Genomic DNA, 21,178 nt, shown 5'->3' with positions numbered 1-21,178 from the left:
TATGATTTCAAAAAGAATCATCATTAATTCATATATTTTCTTGGTATTTCCAAGATTCCTTGCATTGATAACCTTAAATATGTATGATTTCTAATAATTCTCAATTAGTCCATTTATTTTTCTGGATTTTCCATGAATTCTTGTATAGTGACCTCAAAAAATGTATGATTCAAAAAGAATCATCATTAATTCATATTTATTTTTCTTGGTATATCCAAGATTCCTTCATTTATATCAATAAATATGTATTTTATCAATAAAAGTATCCTAAATCATATTTTTTCTTGATATTTCCAAGATTCCTTGCATTTATAACCTTAAATATGTATGATTTCTAATAATTTCTCAAAAATTCCCTTTTTTCTGAATTTCCAAGATTCCCTGCATTTAAAACCTTAAATTAAGTATTATATCCAATAAAGTATCCATGAATCCATTTATTTCTGGATATTTCCAAGAATTCTTGTATAAGTGACCTCAAAAATGTATGATTTCAAAAAGAATCATCATTAATTCATATATTTTCTTGGTATTTCCAAGATTCCTTGCATTTATAACCTTAAATATGTATTTTATCCAATAAAGTATCCATAAATTCAATATTTTTCTTGATTTTATAAGATTCCTTGCATTTATAACCTTAAATATGTATGATTTCTAATAATTTCTCAATTCATTCCCTTTTTTTCTGAACTTTCCAAGATTCCCTGCATTTAAAACCTTAATTAAGTATTATACAATAAGTATCCATGAATTCCATTTATTTTTTGGAATATTCCAAGAATTCTTGTATAGTGACCTCAAAAATGTATGATTTCAAAAAGAATCATCATTAATTCATATATTGTTCTTGTATTTCCAAGATTCCTTGCAAATATAACCTTAAATATGTATTTTATCCAATAAAGTATCCATAAATTCATATATTTTTCTTGATATTTATAAGATTCCTGCATTTATAACCTAAAATATGTATATGATTTCTATTAATTTCTCAATTCATTCCCTTTTTCTGAACTTTCCAAGATTCGCATTTAAATCCTTAAATTAAGTATTATATCCAATAAAGTATCCATGAATTCCATTTATTTTCTGGAATATTCCAAGAATTCTTGTATTAGTGACCTCAAAAATGTATGATTTCAAAAAGAATCATCATTAATTCATATATTTTTCTTGGTATTTCCAAGATTCTTTTCATTTATAACCTTAAATATGTATTTTATCCAATAAAGTATCCATAAATTCAAAGATTTTTCTTGATATTTCCAAGATTCCTTGCATTTATAACCTTAAATATGTATGATTTCTAATAATTTCTCAATTAATTCCCTTTTTTTCTGAACTTTCCAAGATTCCTGCATTTAAAACCTTAAATTAAGTATTATATCCAATAAAGTATGCATGAATTCCATTTATTTTCTGGAATATTCCAAGAATTCTTGTATTAGTGATCTCAAAAATGTATGATTTCAAAAAGAATCATCATTAATTCATATATTTTTCTTTTTATTTAAAAGATTCCTTTCATTTATAACCTTAAATATGTATTTTATCCAATAAGTATCAAAATTCAAGATTTTTCTTGATATTTCCAAGATTCCTTGCATTTATAACCTTAAATATGTATGATTTCTAATAATTTCTCAATTAGTTCCATTTATTTTCTGGAATTTCCATGAATTCTTGTATAGTGACCTCAAAAATGTATGATTTCAAAAAGAATCATCATTAATTCATATATTTTTCTTGGTATTCCAAGATTCTTTTCATTTATAACCTTAAATATGTATTTTTATCCAATAAAGTATCCATAAATTCAAAGATTTTTCTTGATATTTCAAGATTCCTTGCATTTATAACCTTAAATATGTATGATTTCTAATAATTTCTCAATTAATTCCCTTTTTTTCTGAACTTTCCAAGATTCCTGCATTTATAACCTGAAATTAAGTATTATATCCAATAAAGTATCCATGAATTCCATTTATTTTCTGGAATATTCCAAGAATTCTTGTATTAGTGATCTCAAAAATGTATGATTTCAAAAAGAATCATCATTAATTCATATGTTGTTCTTGGTATTTCCAAGATTCCTTTCATTTATAACCTTAAATATGTATGATTTCTAATAATTTCTCAATTAATTCCCTTTTTTTCTGGAATTTTCCATGAATCTTGTATAAGTGACCTCAAAAATGTATGATTTCAAAAAGTATCACTAATTCATATATTTTCTTTTTATTCCAAGATTCCTTTCATTTATAACCTTAAAAAATATGTATTTTATCCAAAAAGTATCCATTAAATTCATATATTTTTTGATATTTATAAGATTCCTTGCATTTATAACCTTAAATATGTATGATTTCTAATAATTTCTCAATTAATTCCCTTTTTTTCTGAACTTTCCAAGATTCCTGCATTTAAAACCTTAAATTAAGTATTTTCAAATAAGTATCCATGAATTCCATTTATTTTCTGGAATATTCCAAGAATTCTTGTATTAGTGACCTCAAAAAGTATGATTTCAAAAAGATCATCATTAATTCATATATTGTTCTGGTATTTCCAAGATTCTTTGCATTTATAACCTTAAAATATGTATTTTATTCCATAAAGTATCATAAATTCATATTTTCTTGGTATTTCCAAGATCCTTGCATTTATAACCTTAAATATGTATGATTTCTAATAATTCTCAATTAATCCATTTTTTTCTGAACTTTCCAAGATTCCTGCATTTATAACCTGAAATTAAGTATTATATCCAATAAAGATCCATGAATTCCATTTATTTTCTGGAATATTCCAAGAATTCTGTTATTAGTGACCTCAAAAATGTATGATTTCAAAAAGAATCATCATTAATTCATATATTGTTCTTGGTATTTCCAAGATTCCTTGCATTGATAACCTTAAATATGTATGATTTTATAATATTTCCAATTAGTTCCTTATTTTCTGGAATTTTCCATGAATTCTTGTATAAGTGACCTCAAAAATGTATGATTTCAAAAAAATCATCATTAATTCAATATTTTTTTGGTATTTCCAGATTCCTTTCATTTATAACCTTAAATATGTATATTCTAATAATTCTCAATTAATTCCCTTTTTTCTGAACTTTCAAGATTCCTGCATTTATAACCTTAAATTTAGTATATATCCAATAAAGTATCCATTGAATTCCATTATTTTCTGGAATATTCCAAGATTTTTATTAGTGACCTCAAAAATGTATTGATTTCAAAAGAATCATCATTAATTCATATGTTGTTCTTGGTATTTCAAGATTCCTTGATTTATAACCTTAAATATGTATGATTTCTAAAAAATTTCTCAATAATTCCATTTTTTTTGAACATCCAAGATTCCCTGCATTTATAACCTTAAATTAAGTATTATATCCAATAAAGTATCCATGAATTCCATTTATTTTCTGGAATTTTCCATGAATCTTGTATAAGTGACCTCAAAAATGTATGATTTCAAAAAGAATCATCATTAATTCATATATTTTTCTTGGTTTCCAAGATTCCTTCATTTATAACCTTAAATATGTATTTTATCAATAAAGTATCCATAAATTCATATATTTTTTTTGATATTTAAAGATTCCTTGCATTTATAACCTTAAATATGTATGATTTCTAATAATTTCTCAATTCATTCCTTTTTTTCTGAACTTTTCCAAGATTCCCTGCATTTAAAACAATAAACCTTAAATTAAGTATTATATCCAATAAAGTATCCATGAATTCCATTTATTTTCTGGAATATTCCAAGAATTCTTGTATTAGTGACCTCACAAAAATGTATGATTTCAAAAAGAATCATCATTTAATTCATATATTTTCTTGGTATTTCCAAGATCCTTGCATTTATAACCTTATATGTATTTTATCCAATAAAGTATCCATAATTCAAGATTTTCTTGATATTTCAAGATTCCCTGCATTTATACCTTAAATATGTATGATTTCTAATAAATTTCTCAATTAATTCCCTTTTTTTCTGAATTTCCAAGATTCCCTGCATTAAAACCTTAAAAAGTATATATCCAATAAAGTATCATAAATTTATTTCTGGAATATTCCAAGAATTCTTGTATAGTGATCTCAAAAATGTATGATTTCAAAAAGAATCATCATAATTCATATATTTTTCTTTTTATTTCAAGATTCCTTTCATTTATAACCTAAATATGTATTTTATTCCAATAAAGTATCCATAAATTCAAAGATTTTTCTTGATATTTCCAAGATCCTTGCATTTATAACCTTAAATATGTATGATTTCTAATAATTTCTCAATTAGTTCCTTTATTTTCTGGAATTTTCCAGAATTCTTGTATAAGTGACCTCAAAAATGTATGATTCAAAAAGAATCATCATTAATTATATATTTTTCTGGTATTTCCAAGATTCTTTTCATTATAACCTTAATATGTATTTTATCCAATAAGTATCCATAATTCAAAGATTTTTCTTGATATTTCCAAGATTCCTTGCATTTATAACCTTAAATATGTATGATTCTAATAATTTCTCAATTAATTCCCTTTTTTTCTGAATTTCCAAGATTCCGCATTTAAACCTAAATTAAGTATATATCCAATAAAGTATCCATGAATTCCATTTATTTTCTGGAATATTCCAAGAATTCTTTATTAGTGATCTCAAAAATGTATGATTTCAAAAAGAATATCATTAATTCATATATTGTTCTTGGTATTTCCAGATTCCTTGCATTGATAACCTTAAATATGTATCATTTCTAATAATTCTCAATTATTTCCATTTATTTTCTGGAATTTCCATGAATTCTGGTAGAAGTGACCTCAAAAATGTATGATTCAAAAGAATCATCATAATTCATATATTTTCTTTTTATTCCAAGATTCCTTTCATTTAACTTAAATATGTATTTTAATCCAAGAAAAGTATCCATAAATCATATATTTTTCTTGATATTTGATTCTTGCATTTATAACCTTAAATATGTATGATTTCTAATAATTTCTCAATTAATTCCCTTTTTTTCTGAACTTTCCAAGATTCCCTCATTTAAAACCTTAAATTAAGTATTATATCAAAAAGTATCCATGAATTCCATTTATTTCTGGAATATTCCAAGAATTCTTGTATTAGTGACCTCAAAAATGTATGATTTCAAAAAGATCATCATTAATTCATATATTTTCTTGGTATTCCAAGATTCTTTGCATTTATAACCTTAATATGTATTTATCCAATAAAGTATCCATAAATTCATAGATTTCTTGTTATTTCCAAGATCCTGCATTTATAACCTTAAATATGTATGATTTCTAATAATTCTCAATTAATTCCATTTTTTTCTGAACTTTCCAAGATTCCCTGCATTTATAACCTGAAATTAAGTATTTATCCAATAAAGTATCCATGAATTCCATTTATTTTCTGGAATATTCAGAGATTCTTGTATTAGTGACCTCAAAAATGATGATTTCAAAAAGAATCATCATTAATCATATATTGTTCTTGGTATTTCCAAGATCCTTGCATTTATAACCTTAAATATGTATGATTTCTAATAGTTCTCAATTAGTTCAATTTATTTTCTGGAATTTTCATGATTCTTGGTATAAGTTATAAGTGACCTCAAAAATGTATGATTTCAAAAAAAGAATAATCATTAATTCATATATGGTTCTTGGTATTTCAAGATTCCTTTCATTTATAACCTTAAAATATGTATGATTTCAATAATTTCTCAATTAATTCCCTTTTTTCTGAACTTTCAAAGATTCCTGCATTTAAACCTTAAATTAGTATTATATCCAATAAAGTATCCATGAATTCCATTATTTTCTGGAATATTCCACGAATTCTTGTATAGTGACCTCCAAAAATGTATGATTTCAAAAAGAATCATCATTAATTCATATGTTGTTCTTGGTATTCCAAGATTCCTTCATTTAGAACTTAAAATGTATGATTTCTAAAAATTTCTCAATTAATTCCATTTTTTTCTGAACATTCCAAGATTAATGCATTTAGAACTTAAATTAAGTATTATATCCAATAAATATCCATGAATTCCATTATTTTCTGGAATTTCCATGATTCTTGTATTAGTGACCTCAAAAAATGTATGATTTTCAAAAAGAATCATCATTAATTCATATATTTTTCTTGGTATTTCCAAGATTCCTTTCATTTATAACCTTAAATATGTATTTTAGCCAATAAAGTATCCATAAATTCATATATTTTTCTTGATATTTATAAAATTCCTTGCATTTATAACCTTAAATTAAGTATTATATCCAATAAAGTATCCATGAATTCCATTTATTTTCTGGAATATTCCAAGAATTCTTTTATTAGTGACCTCAAAAATGTATGATTTCAAAAAGAATCATCATTAATTCATATATTTTTCTTGGTATATCCAAGATTCCTTTCATTTATACTAATAAATATGTATTTTATCCAATAAAGTATCCATAAATTCATATATTTTTCTTGGTATTTCCAAGATTCCTTGCATTTATAACCTTAAATATGTATGATTTCTAAAAATTTCTCAATTAATTCCATTTTTTTCTGAACATTCCAAGATTCCCTGCATTTATAACCTTAAATTAAGTATTATATCCAATAAAGTATCCATGAATTCCATTTATTTTCTGGAATATTCTAAGAATTCTTGTATTAGTGACCTCAAAAATGTATGATTTCAAAAAGAATCATCATTAATTCATATATTTTTCTTGGTATTTCCAAGATTCCTTTCATTTATAACCTTAAATATGTATTTTATCCAATAAAGTATCCATAAATTCATATATTTTTCTTGGTATTTCCTAGATTCCTTGCATTTATAACCTTAAATATGTATTTTATCCAATAAAGTATCCATGAATTCCATTTATTTTCTGGAATATTCCAAGAATTCTTGAATTAGTGACCTCAAAAATGTATGATTTCAAAAAGAATCATCATTAATTCATATATTGTTCTTGGTATTTCCAAGATTCCTTGCATTGATAACAATAAATATGTATTATATCCAATAAAGTATCCATGAATTCCATTTATTTTCTGGAATATTCCAAGAATTCTTTTATTAGTGACCTAAAAAATGTATGATTTCAAAAAGAATCATCATTAATTCTAATATTTTTCTTGGTATATCCAAGATTCCTTTCATTTATAACAATAAATATGTATTTTATCCAATAAAGTATCCATAAATTCATATATTTTTCTTGGTATTTCCAAGATTCCTTGCATTTATAACCTTAAATATGTATGATTTCTAATAATTTCTCAATTAATTCCATTTTTTTCTGAACTTTCCAAGATTCCCTTCATTTATAACCTTAAATTAAGTATTATATCCAATAAAGTATCCATAAATTCATATATTTTTCTTGGTATTTCCAAGATTCCTTGCATTTATAACCTTAAATATGTATGATTTCTAATAATTTCTCAATTAATTCCATTTTTTTCTGAACTTTCCAAGATTCCCTGCATTTATAACCTTAAATTAAGTATTATATCCAATAAAGTATCCATGAATTCCATTTATTTTCTGGAATATTCCAAGAATTCTTGTATTAGTGACCTCAAAAATGTATGATTTCAAAAAGAATCATCATTAATTCATATATTATTCTTGGTATTTCCAAGATTCCTTTCATTTATAACCTTAAATATGTATTTTATCCAATAAAGTATCCATAAATTCATATATTTTTCTTGGTATTTCCAAGATTCCTTGCATTTATAACCTTAAATATGTATGATTTCTAATAATTTCTCAATTAATTCCCTTTTTTTCTGAACTTTCCAAGATTCCCTGCATTTATAACCTTAAATAAGTATTATATCTAATAAAGTATCCATGAATTCCATTTATTTTCTGGAATATTCCAAGAATTCTTTTATTAGTGACCTCAAAAATGTATGATTTCAAAAAGAATCATCATTAATTCATATATTTTTCTTGGTATTTCCAAGATTCCTTGCATTTATAACCTTAAATATGTATGATTTCTAATAATTTCTCAATTAATTCCATTTTTTTCTGAACTTTCCAAGATTCCCTTCATTTATAACCTTAAATTAAGTATTATATCCAATAAAGTATCCATAAATTCATATATTTTTCTTGGTATTTCCAAGATTCCTTGCATTTATAACCTTAAATATGTATGATTTCTAATAATTTCTCAATTAATTCCCTTTTTTTCTGAACTTTCCAAGATTCCCTGCATTTATAACCTTAAATTAAGTATTATATCCAATAAAGTATCCATGAATTCCATTTATTTTCTGGAATATTCCAAGAATTCTTGTATTAGTGACCTCAAAAATGTATGATTTCAAAAAGAATCATCATTAATTCATATATTTTTCTTGGTATTTCCAAGATTCTTTTCATTTATAACCTTAAATATGTATTTTATCCAATAAAGTATCCATAAATTCATATATTTTTCTTGGTATTTCCTAGATTCCTTGCATTCATAACCTTAAATATGTATGATTTCTAATAATTTCTCAATTAATTCCATTTTTTTCTGAACTTTCCAAGATTCCCTGCATTTATAACCTTAAATTAAGTATTATATCCAATAATGTATCCATGAATTCCATTTATTTTCTGGAATATTCCAAGAATTCTTTTATTAGTGACCTCAAAAATGTATAGAATATATTAGAAGAAAAATTTTAACTGTAATAAATTCTGAGGTTTACGAATTGTTTTTGTTCCTATGTTTAATATAATACTTAAGGAATTCCATATTTTTGAAAGAAAATAGTTTTAAAATGGGAATATATTATAATAAAAATTATAACTGTAATAAATTTTAAGATTTACGAATCGTTTTTGTTCCTATGTTTAATAAAATACTTAAGGAATTCCATATTTCTGAAGGAAAATCGTTTTAAAATGGGAACTTATTTTAAGAATATTGAAAATAATATGAATTCTATGGTTAACGAATTATTATTGATCTTATTATTGATTTTACTCTTAAGAAATTCCTTATTTTTGAAGGAAAATCGTTATAAAATGGAATAATAAACTAAGAAAATCGTAACTATAATAAATTCTGTGATTTACGAATCCATTTTGATCCTATGTTTAATATAATACTTAAGAATTTCAATATTTTTGAAGGAAAATCGTTTTAAAGGGGAATATATTAAAAGAATTTAATTACCCCAATAAATTCCGTGGTTTACGGAACCTAAAGTATACTATACTACACTGCGTTCAGTAACATAAGATTTTTAACGTTTAAAAATTAAAGATATGGGTTTTAACTATACGCGTTAAACTCATAACAAGTTTGTATAAGTAGGTATATTAATTAATATACCTATTTGTATAAGAGTTTAAAATTTAATTCATGATTTTCCATAAGTTTGGCTTACAATAGGTAATTATAAAAGAAGTCGAACGTTGGCAATCAAAAAAAAAGGTTATCCTTGGTTTAAATTTTTATGTAATTTTTTTAATTCACTCGTAAAATAACAATTTACTATTAAATAATTTTAGATTTTTGTTGCCTATAGTTAATAATTACTAGTCGTAGAAACTTGAAACATACCTACACCAGTTGTTTAAATTGACATTTTCTGTACATGATTTAATTTTTGGGTATTCAGGTCATTAAAACATAAACCACCTTTTTCACTACCCAATTTAAAATATAATATATTTTATGTATTATATCCTGGGCTGACAAACCATCTCTGTTCAGAATCGTTTTTCGTATACAATGATACTTATCATTGGATTCAAATTTAAGTAATTTAACACTCCTACCTATACATAATTCATACGGCGCGGCGTCTAATGCACAGTAGTGCGGTACCCACTTGACCGTGTTTTGTTTTTATTCCGGAAATTTGATAATTTTTCCTCGGATATAACAATTAATAATTCATAAATTTATCTATAATTAGATACCTACTCAAATTGAAAAAACTCATAGGTACTTGATAAAATGTTCACCGTGTATTATATTTTCTATACTAAAAAATAATTAAACACAATATGATTTACCGGTTTTATGTATATTATATTATATAGGCATTTATAATATTTTTAATTTGCAATAATTTTATATCTCCCCGTAAAAATATACACAAAACACAAAGTTATTAAATAATCTTACAAAATAAAAAAAAAACTTATTTTATAAACACAAGGTACGAATAATAATACCTAATAATTATTATTATTGTTTTTATACAAGATAAGTTTATATGTATGTAATTGAGCGATATATATGACATACTCGGGAAAATGAGCTTTGAACAATATATTGGTACACAAATTAATGTTATATTAATTGTAATCATATTGTACTTCAAACGACGAGAAATGAAACCCGAAAACCTCGACCACAAGAGTGGTTAATTAATAAAATTATTTTTATATTATATTTTTTTAACAATAATAAAATCATAATATCATAATGTTTACGTTTAGAGCGCATATTTGCTATACCCTAGCTCATTAAATATATATATTATATAATATATTGTATAATAACCTACTACATTTTGTTTATGAAAGTGTAAATATCATGTTTGCATTTCTTAAATTGATCATGGTGAAAACAAACTGCACAACTTTTATGATAATAAATTATATAATATTTTAAAACCTAATAAAATAATAAGTTCCTCCGATTAATAATTATAATGATATTAACTATATACACGAGTCAACGAACGAAAAAAAAACACATAAAATAATAATAATTAATAACCAATGATAAAAATAATAATAATAATAATATGAGCGTTTTTCCACAAAAGTAATTTATATATATAAGTATGTATAATAATATATTAATCATAATATTATATTATATTAATAATAAAAACTTTAATTTGTAGACAATACATTTTGTCGTTCTATGTACAAGAAGACAGTATTATACACGTCACATACTTCACGTATAAATACGTTCGGATAATTACATAATAATAAAAATAATAAAGATAACAATTATTAGCATTGTCGAAGCCGAAATATGTCAACGCGGAGAAGAAATGACTCGTTGGTACTTTCAAACATCCATAAAAGTCACATTTTTATACAACATTTAATATGCGCGATTATGATCGTTTTCACCACTTAACGTGTCACACACTTGTCGGTTGATATATATATATAGATAGAGAGAAAGTTCAGTATTTATATTATATAAAATAATAATAATAATAATAATATAAAATTAATAATAATAACGACAAACTCATCGAGTCACCGCCAGTCACATCTATTACATCCCTCGTTATTAATTTATGTACATCGCAATAGATCTCGTATTATATATAACCTAACCAGCGAAGGCAGAACGGGCGGCACCTGAGCGATGGATTTTCGGTTTTCTCGTCTGGCGGTAGTCCGCACAGCGCCGTCCCGTTGTCCCTCGAACTATTACTATAAGCTTATTCGTCGTCGGCCACGTAACCGGCGTTAGCCTTGGCGGCGGTTCCATTACCGTTGGACAACACGGTGGCGCTCATGGGCGCTGGAGGGATCGTCTTCTTGGGCTTCTTCTTTTCGTCCTGACTGTAGTGCGCTGTCCCTTCGAGGGACATGGTCTCTTGACGGTGCGAGTTGCGCACCAGACACCCGAGGGCCAATAGCAGCAACACGGCTCCTGAGGCGAACAGCGCGTATTGCAGTGCGGCTTTGGCCACTGGCGGTGTCTGCGTGGCCAGCTTGAGAAGTTGGATCACGTTGTCGGGCAGTTCGTCGATGCCCTGAATTGGAAATAGACAAAGACATATTATAAATGTGTTTTACGGGTGTAAGAAAATAAGATACACGGTTAATTGTATGGTATCCCTTCGATATTATTATCATTAATTATAAAAAAAAATATCCTATACAAATGCGAGTGTTCCACACTCCTACATAGTCATTCACAATAATTAATCAAGTTTAGTTGTGGATTTAAAAGGAATCAAAGAGAGTCTCTCTAAATATTCTACCACCTATAGGTTTATGGAGTGTTTGTAAGTTCCTTCAAGAAACGTACTAGATGAAAATCACTAGTTTTCTCAGGTCTAATTTTTTTCTTTGATTTCTATCGCAGCACTACAGTGTCACATACTCATAACTTTTTTGTAAAAATCGTTTCGCTTGAAAAAAACCTCTCAAGCTATAGTTATAGTTAAGAAACTAAATGTCTGCAAAATAGACAATTATTTTTTTTAAACGTAACTTTTTTATATATATTTTTTAATATTATTAATTGTTACAAAAATAGTTAATATTTGTTTTTTTAAACTAAAATAACTTTTTTTTTTTAAATCAAAAAAATAAATAGGTAAATAAAAACGCTAAGACACAAAAAATTTATTTTTTGTATCATACACAAATTTGATTTCTTAAATTACTATGGAGTATAGCTACTAAAGCTTGAGTGATTCTTTTTATGCAAAGCTGTTTCTTATGTTTTTATTTTTATGTTATAATTATGGAACAATTAAAAATGAATTGCTAGGGGCTACTAAAACCTTAGCTAATGTCAACTTTTAGTTACTAAATAAGTATTTATATGAATATATTATTTTATATATATTCTAATATATCATTAAAATTGCCTATATCAAACGCCTTAAAAATACACTATAAGAGTTGAAAAATTTTTGTGATGACTGTAGTATTACTCATATAAGTTAAATATCATATGAACCTAACATGAATAAACTAAAAAAAAAAACAGATAAATATATTGGCAAAAATAGTAATCGGTATAATGAGTATTTAAGGTAATTTAAAAAATAAATTTGAGTAGTAGATACTCAGAATACACTAGGCATTTATCTTAATCTGTAATACACACCTCTTCGAACCATATTATCGGAAACACGATGTCTGGGAAGGTGGCAACTTGTTTGATATCTACTACTTGACTCACAGCAAGATTAATTTGCACACGGGCTCTGGCACGCATGGCCACTCCCATTTCCTATACAAATGAATATTGCAAGTTATTAATGTCGGTGATTTAAATCATACAAGTATTATAATATAAGAAAATGGTCACTCACAGGTTGCACATCTATGTAAAACTCGTGGCGATCAGCGTCTGGCTCGTCCATTCCAAGAACGGCTTCTCTGAGTCGTGGGTCACCCATGTAAAAGTGAGGGAAAGACAGCAGCACCGGAGAGTCTGCAAACAAATATAGCATTTATATGAGTATCGGTACTTAACTCGTGAACATTTACATGTGCGTGCGTAGATAGAGTGACTCACCGTATTGACACAGGCTCACGTTGAACGTTCCGTGAGGTGCACACTGTGGAAAATTGGTTTTTGTTGACATCATAGGCATTGATGTGGTAGAACTGCTAGAACTAGAAGTACTATTAGCACTGGGACTGTTCAGTGAAGGGCAATAGCACTTATTCTCAGGCTCGTGGTCCGGATCAGCGAACGCTCGGTGGTCAGGACCGAATCGATACGCTTTCACTCCTCCCTTACCTTCAACTTGCTTCTTGAATCTGTACAAAAGGAAAATCAAGATGATAAATTAATATTTTTCCTATTAGTAATATAATAAAATTGTATAAATTAACATCGAGTATGTACTTTTTATAACCACCTAACTTTGGTGGAGAGATAGGTAAAAATAATATATCTAGTGAAGGCAAAATTGTTTGATATGTGTAGATACATCGTAATTAGTGATTACTATAAGTTTCATAAATCATAATACGACTAAGGACTTGATAAATATTATAATATTCTCAGTCTGAATTATCCGAACTCGGCATTAGGTACAATATATATTATATATATTGGTGGTATGGTACTCACACTAGAGGTAGTTTTCGACACATATCCTTATCGAAGACATGTAGAACTGTATCAGGTTGGATCCTGGGAGGGAAAAGAGAACCATCGCTTCCGCCAGACATACGATTACATGAATCGGTGGTCCAATGTGGCAAATGTGTACGTCCGTTGAACTTGTCCAGGGCGGCGAAAAGCCGGATATCCGTGGCACCAGTGAACACGGTCATATTATCACGTGAAGTTCCGTTTTTCTGTTTTCAGAGTTAAGTAAGAGGTAGAAGTCAAACAGGAAAATCCAGCACGACATGAAAAGAAAAACAACAAGGTTAGATTAGTTCAAAGTAAGTGTGTGACACACAAATTATTGATAGGTATTATGGATGACAATGCGGTGATGGCAGTGAGTGTATACAATATATTTATTTCAAAATGACAAACAAAAACAAACAGACAAATGGTGATTATAGTGCGGGGTGGTTGCAAAAAAAAAAGTAAAACCAACAGTGCAGTGTAGACTGCAATGAGTCGGTGTCGGCGGGTGGGTAGGCGGCGTAAAACCAACGGTGGGCTGAAAACGACAAGAACTCGCTTGTGTCAACAGGTTGGTGATCAAAATGACTGCACGTGACACAGCTGCAGTGCACGAGGTTTTGACAAAATATTTTGGTCCTGACCGGTCGTCCCATTAGTGACATCCTGGTGATTTTGGTTGGATGCACCGTCAGGTACCCGCGCTCTGGCTGATTGTAGTCTTTAACCATAGGAACCCTCTGGATGATGGTTGACCACTTACTTCCACCAAGTATAATGTTGGTACTGGCTGACAGAATTCCATCTAGCAGTGGACCGTCTGCGGACAGGAGTCGGTCCAGACGCAGGTATCCTAACAGTTCGGGTAGTGTTTTCACATCATACTGGTCAACGATGTACTGGAGCTATGTGGTATACACACGACGTAGTGTAATGTACATATTTATTAAAAATGCGGTTTCAAAGGGTGGATAAATGATTATGGAGAAAATGTGCTCAAATAAAATACATTTCAGTAGTGGTAGAAATTACTCAGAAATAAAAAAAATATAATAATTTTATGTTACTTGATTGGTACAATATATATTATTTAAGTAATCAAATAATGCAAAAATTGCGCTTGCTGCAATTTTTAATTAATTTCTTCCGTAGTTCCGTCATAAACATAGTACCTACATTTTTAGTAAACGACAATGGGTTTTTTCACTACAGTTTCATAACATGTTTTATTTGATGAATGGGTGCATGTACTTAGAATGTATATACTAGAAAGGTGGATAATTACTAGTTAATACATTGTTTTAATCATATGAACCTAGGTAATAATTCCCAAGATAAAATATAGGGGACTATCAAATAGATTTCTAAAAAAAAATAATTTTAGATATTTTAAGTAGTAAGTATTTCACGGGGATATATATAGGCAATTTAGATACATTATTTCAAATGCATGTTAACTAATATGCTTTTAACAACATTTAAAACTTATCTCACGTTAATACCACTTTTTGTATACTATTGTAAGTTAAACAGCGTAATTTAATAAGACTGTGGTTTAAATCCACGGAGGAAAACTGATGTTATTATATTTTAAGACTAAAACTACAAAAATTGTTATAGATACCGACCCCATACATCAGACCAAACTCTTCGTACGGCAACTTCTGTTCCTTGGGCACTACATCCTTGGCCAGTTTCAATAACGGATCCTCGTAACCCCACAGCAGTTGACCGACGCTCACTTCGACGAACGGTTTCACCTTCAGAATGTCCATAATACTAGCCATGGCCAACCTCAAAAATCGAGCGGCGTGTTTGCTCTGCGATGTGGCTGACTGTTATAATAAAAGAATATTTATAATATGTCTAACTAATTCACAATTCTTAAAGGAATCAGTAAAAGTGTGTGGATGATATAATATTATGGGTGTATAACTCACCAACATCGGAATGTTTGGTACCACAACTACATCGTCTTCAGAACCAACGCTCTGCTCAGGGTCGAACCTATAAACCTTTTGCTGGTTGTATGTCAGAGTGCCATTGTCGTGGAATGTGAGGTTGACTTTTTCCCATGTTTCCCTGTAAGAACGGATTTAGTTAAAGGTTAGTCATTGGTATAAAATGAGACAAAAATGTTGAACGAATAATATACTACAGAGACTATTTGACAACATAGACCGTACAGTATAATACTATAATATATATTATTTTATATGATATTATACTCACACGTAGACGAACGGACCCAATTCATCCAAGATTGGCTTCTCACGGACTTCACCTGGAGCGACTACATTCAAAAACTCATCGGCATTGGTGACATTGTATACGTACACTTTTAATAAAGGCCGCACAGGTGGTTTACGCCACATCTCGAACGTCTGAGAACCGGGCCGCAGGGTGATTTGCTATAAAAAACACAATCGATATTAGTCGTTAAAATTATGGTTTTTTAAAGTTATATAGTAAAAATGTAGCTATAGGTAGTAAAGTGCCTCCTCCCATTAAAGTAGTCGTTGGGACTGTTAGGAGAGTATAGTGTATACACCTTTAACCCTTTATGACTTGTCCGAATTGGATAACTTTATAGTATAGGTGATATAAAAATTCTAAATTTTAGCAATAGCTAGTAAAAAAATTTTTAGGAAATAGATATTTATAGAAATATCTGTAAGTTATAATTTATCTAAACTGTAATATTTATTATTTATTAATGTTGTGAGTACTGAGTGTTATGACTTATGAATAGTAATAAGAATACTCAAATTCAAGTATACCTGGTATCAATACCCTATAATTCAAATGGTTTATGATTAAAACCGATATTTTTAATTTTTAAATTCTTATTAAATTGTCAAATAATCTAAATCATATCGATATTGTTGTACATTTTATAAAATAATAGGTAATAACTTAATTTCTTAAATGCAAACAAATAAACAAAATATAATTTATCAAAATCTGCTGTAATGAAAATGTCGCAATTACAGATAACTATACAAACAAAACGCAACATTCATTCATCTAAAGACCATAATATATTCGTCGGGTTACATATAAAATGTAATAAATTGCTAAAATCTAGTTGATTGACCATAGGTCATTTAAATCATATTTAAGGAACCATTAGCTCGCTATTTATTTATTAAATATTTAGTGATTATTTATACAACCTGCTAATAGAATATTAACATATAATTTATAATCTATAGACTATAAATGTGACTTAAACGACATTGCAATACCGTTTAAATAACTAATTAATTATGTTTCACAGACAAATTATTATTATCGTGGTGTAAGCAACTTATCAATTCTTTAGTCAACTCCCTCTCCCTATTTTTTTTCCGTTAATCGGTCTTACAATTTGGTGGATAATGTGTTGTTGATATTAAATTATAATATACCTATAATATAGTAATTAATTAATAAGATACTCACGTCATCGATAACCAGCTCAACTGCTGCCGTGAAAAACGCCACCACTAGAAGGCCGCCGACCAAAAGGGCTACGGCTATTGCAAGTACGACCCCTAAAAATGTAAACAATTATTAATTATTATATTACAACATTGATTTTCTAAGGGAATATATATACCTATATATTGGCTATAAAACAAGGACACGGTATAAAAAAGAGGAGCTGCAAAATTTATTCCGGTTTTATTGATAATCATTTCACAAAAATAATAGGTAATATTTTTTTCACGGATCAGTCCATACACAACACATTATATATATATATATTATAAGTAGGTATAAATGAGCTTAACAACAAACGCCGGGAACGCGGAACGAAAGCCATCCAGATAGTTCATTAAGTTGAAATGAAGAAACCGGCTACGGAGTCCTTGCCGCGGCACTCCGATGTCACGAGCGCGGAAGCGGAAGTGTCGGCGGCCAGGTTACTTGCCTGCCAACCGTTCATATAATATTTGTATTGAGGGATTGTACACCGACGCACGACGACATAGGTATATTTTTTATTGTTATACATAGATACGCAATGCGTGTGCTATTTTACGACGCACAGCATTGAATCACCGACGACGGAAATATGGATTTCCGATGATTTCCCATGATGACCTTTTCCTACAATAATCGGCCGAGCTGAGTCATTTCCGCCGTCCCCGAATTATCACTATCACATGCGTATAACTATGCAGTCATCTTCATCCGGGTACTGACTGTTCAAGTTTGGCGGCAAAATGAGCCGTGAAACCCGAAATGATTATAGTCAACATGATTTAACGTGTGTTATAATAGTTATTTTATAGTGCATTATACACGTTTTATGAACATCGGCGGCGGTGATGTTTAAATATTAATGATATATATTATTCAACGATTGTATCTACGGTGCTATATGATTATAATAATTTTTTTCGGAATAAAATTTTTATCATCACGATAACGACTTTATAATAATAACTATTTTTTTTCACCGCAATAACAGAATAATTGTGCGTGTATCTTCCACAAGGCTGGGCTAAACATAAATCGATCGAAAATTAAAATTACCTTTTTGTTAGTTTCAAGAATAATGATTTTTTTTAATGATAATATCGTGAACAAGTACATTGATGAATATCAAAAAAAAAAAAAATAACAATTATAGGTAATATACTAATATGTATATGAATTATGTATCCGTACATTTACGCACACGATAATTCGTTTATTAGATTTACTTAAGTATAAAAAAAATAAAATTCAACAATCACCGAGAATATGCAAATAATTAAACACTGATAATGCAATAGTACATGAACAAGTTTATTTTTAATAGAATTCCCTTACTGCTGTACCCTCATAACAAGTTAACTGCCTTGAGTATCATATTTGAATTTTATAGGTTGGTGTAAAATTATGATTGGTGATAGCCGATAAGTGAATAACATTTTTGATTCACAAGGTTAATTTTAAATGCTGATTTAAATAATGGTAAGGCAGTCAACTTGTAACCCAATATTTTTTATGAATGTGAACTCTGAGGTTAGGTATAGACCTCAAATTACCCACAAATACACAAACATTTTTCAATTTTTTTTAATCACACGTATACATAAATTATACATAAATATTATTGTGAATAACGTAGCTGTATCCTGAGTAGCTAAAGAAATGTATAAATATTATGTTTGTTCATATGTTATAAGTTTAGGCCAAAAAGCAATTAAATCGAACTGTCAAAACATGTTTCCGTCGATGGTGACTTGTTACAATAGAACAGTAATTTATTTTATTTTTATAGAGGTATAATTTTTATTTATGTTTAGCTAGAGGCTTTTTATCACACATAAAAATATGTACATATCCATTTAATTTGTAATTAAAAATGGTGATAATTATTTTTTTAAAACATAAACTAAAAAGAACACAAACAGAATAACAACACACGGACAAAAACAACCTTAGACATAAAATAAAAAAAAAATAGATTAAATTCTCTTCTTTCCAACAAATTAAACAATTTTAATCTACTCAAGTCACAACCGATAAAATGTGCAACACGTGTTTTTTAAACGAATTTCGTAATAACGTGAAAACGTAAATAAAATAAAATAAACTGCCACCGTGTAAATTTCTTTGAAAAATATTACGTATCGAAATGTACGTAATAACAATATTATTATATTTCAGATACGTCGAAATTGCCTATGTAATACCCCTTAAGAATCGTTACACTGTTGTACCCGCAAATCCGCAATTATTATTAATGTAGCACCTAGGTACTTTTTAATATTGTCCGTGGTCGGTTTCGCAAGCCACGCAAAGACGATGCGCTGAGTTAATACCGCTGAAAATAAATTTCAGCGTATAAATTTAGGGAAATTATAGGAGTTCGTTGAAAATTGAACTCGATTTGGACATGATGAGTACTCACACTTATAAAAAATGTACGACAGATATATTATTATTTATATTATAGGTATACTTTCTGATTATAACGAGCGTGAAGCAACCCAGTTGTTACAACTGCGCTGCTGATAATGATACACCTATCATAATATGGAAATAAAAAAAGTGTCTATCACATCGTTAGCCAAGTCGTCTACGTACATGTATAGGTATTATATTATTATTATATACGCTATTCGCATTCTGCGTCGGTATATGGGTATTGGGTACAAACCACGCGTACAGCCAAGCCGTAAAAACGAATTAGGTATACTCGCAAGTCCGTGCGGGCGCGCATAAGGAGTTATCTAGCGACTCGTCGTTTACCAGATTTTTGTAGATCTGGGAGAGAGGGTCTCTCTACGATTCACCGAGTGATATTTCAATCCAAATAATATATTATTATGCTCTAACGAGCGCTGTATGGCATACAACGCGTTCAGATTAGGACGACTTAGGTACCCACCACAGTATCTCGACGAAAAAGTATGTCCACTTAACATTATAATATAAGCTACGTATCGGACGTGCAGTAAGCTCGTCCTCGGACCTAATTGTATAATCCGACACACACACAAACTCGGCAGTCATCGTGAGTTTATATACGGTCGTAAATGGTCGTGTAAGCAGCGTCAACCTGGCGTATAATTATTGATATTAATTTATGATGATGATAATACGTGAGATATCAGCCGAGGACATCGCGGACGTTTGCGGTCACAGCGTATACCGCTGCGGTATGTTATACCATTAGTTCGCTTGACGTCCTTCTCCGCGAAAACTAGTATATTAGTAGTTATACATTGTTATTGCGATGACATTCCGGTTTTCTTTTTTCCCCGTACCGCGTAATATATATCATCATTCATTTTAATATATAATGTCATTATATTATTATTACTATTATCATTATTGTGTACTTAAACGGTAAGAATATATTATAGTCTTTCCCATATGGTCGTATTTTTTTTTCACTTGTTCCGAGAGCGGCGTTCACCTCCAAAAAAAAAAAAAAATATGAACACTGCCGAAAAACAAACAAACAAAATGACGATTTTCCGCAAGTTTTTTACTCGCTTCCGTCGCTTTACCGGCGTTAAAGGCCGTCGCGTGACAGTCAGAGGTCGATAGCGTTTTTTTTTATCGTCGAAATATTTTTCCGCCCACCGCGTTTCGTTCCGCAGAATAATGAGTGTACAGCAGCAATGAAAACAAAATCGGAAATACGAAAAAAAAATGTCGCCCAACCTTCTGCTTTGCACGCGGAATATTACGAAATACCTACCATGTTAGTATATTTTTATAAGCGAACAATGACTACTGTATACGCTACACATATTTGCAAGTTGCAGCAATAAAACAATTATACACGATTATTATATTATATCATTATGTTATACTATGTAT

At 28.8% G+C, this 21,178-nt stretch overlaps 1 protein-coding gene and 1 long non-coding RNA gene across 6 annotated transcripts in view; both read right to left on the bottom strand.

The window, feature by feature from the left end:
* Positions 1-7,105: 7,105 nt before the first annotated feature.
* On the bottom strand, positions 7,106-8,686 carry LOC126552691 (uncharacterized). Of its 2 annotated transcripts, none has more exons than XR_007606110.1 (3): positions 8,530-8,686; positions 8,115-8,198; positions 7,106-7,536 (listed from the first exon to the last, which is right to left on the bottom strand). It is a non-coding gene; the product is annotated as an uncharacterized LOC126552691 (long non-coding RNA). The 2 variants fall into 2 exon arrangements; XR_007606109.1 differs by lacking the exon at positions 7,106-7,536 and adding an exon at positions 7,731-7,867.
* Positions 8,687-10,007: 1,321 nt separating this feature from the next.
* Positions 10,008-21,178, bottom strand: part of LOC114128915 (lysosome membrane protein 2) — a 28,568-nt gene continuing 17,397 nt past the window's right edge. For 2 of the 4 annotated variants that reach the window (XM_050205332.1, XM_050205330.1), the window contains exons 2-11: positions 17,312-17,403; positions 16,100-16,278; positions 15,808-15,949; positions 15,496-15,702; positions 14,512-14,772; positions 13,859-14,088; positions 13,295-13,542; positions 13,089-13,210; positions 12,881-13,006; positions 10,008-11,792 (exon numbers count right to left, since the gene is read on the bottom strand). In XM_050205332.1, the coding sequence (XP_050061289.1) occupies positions 11,475-11,792; positions 12,881-13,006; positions 13,089-13,210; positions 13,295-13,542; positions 13,859-14,088; positions 14,512-14,772; positions 15,496-15,702; positions 15,808-15,949; positions 16,100-16,278; positions 17,312-17,403 (1,925 nt within the window). In that variant the 3' untranslated portion in view covers positions 10,008-11,474. The remainder of the gene's footprint in view (positions 11,793-12,880; positions 13,007-13,088; positions 13,211-13,294; positions 13,543-13,858; positions 14,089-14,511; positions 14,773-15,495; positions 15,703-15,807; positions 15,950-16,099; positions 16,279-17,311; positions 17,404-21,178) is intronic. The other 2 variants (XM_027993523.2, XM_050205331.1) reach the window with 1 other exon arrangement.

This window comes from Aphis gossypii, chromosome X, assembly GCF_020184175.1.
Source record: "Aphis gossypii isolate Hap1 chromosome X, ASM2018417v2, whole genome shotgun sequence".
NCBI classification, from domain to species: domain Eukaryota; kingdom Metazoa; phylum Arthropoda; class Insecta; order Hemiptera; family Aphididae; genus Aphis; species Aphis gossypii.
This window is presented reverse-complemented; position numbering and strand designations above follow the sequence as displayed.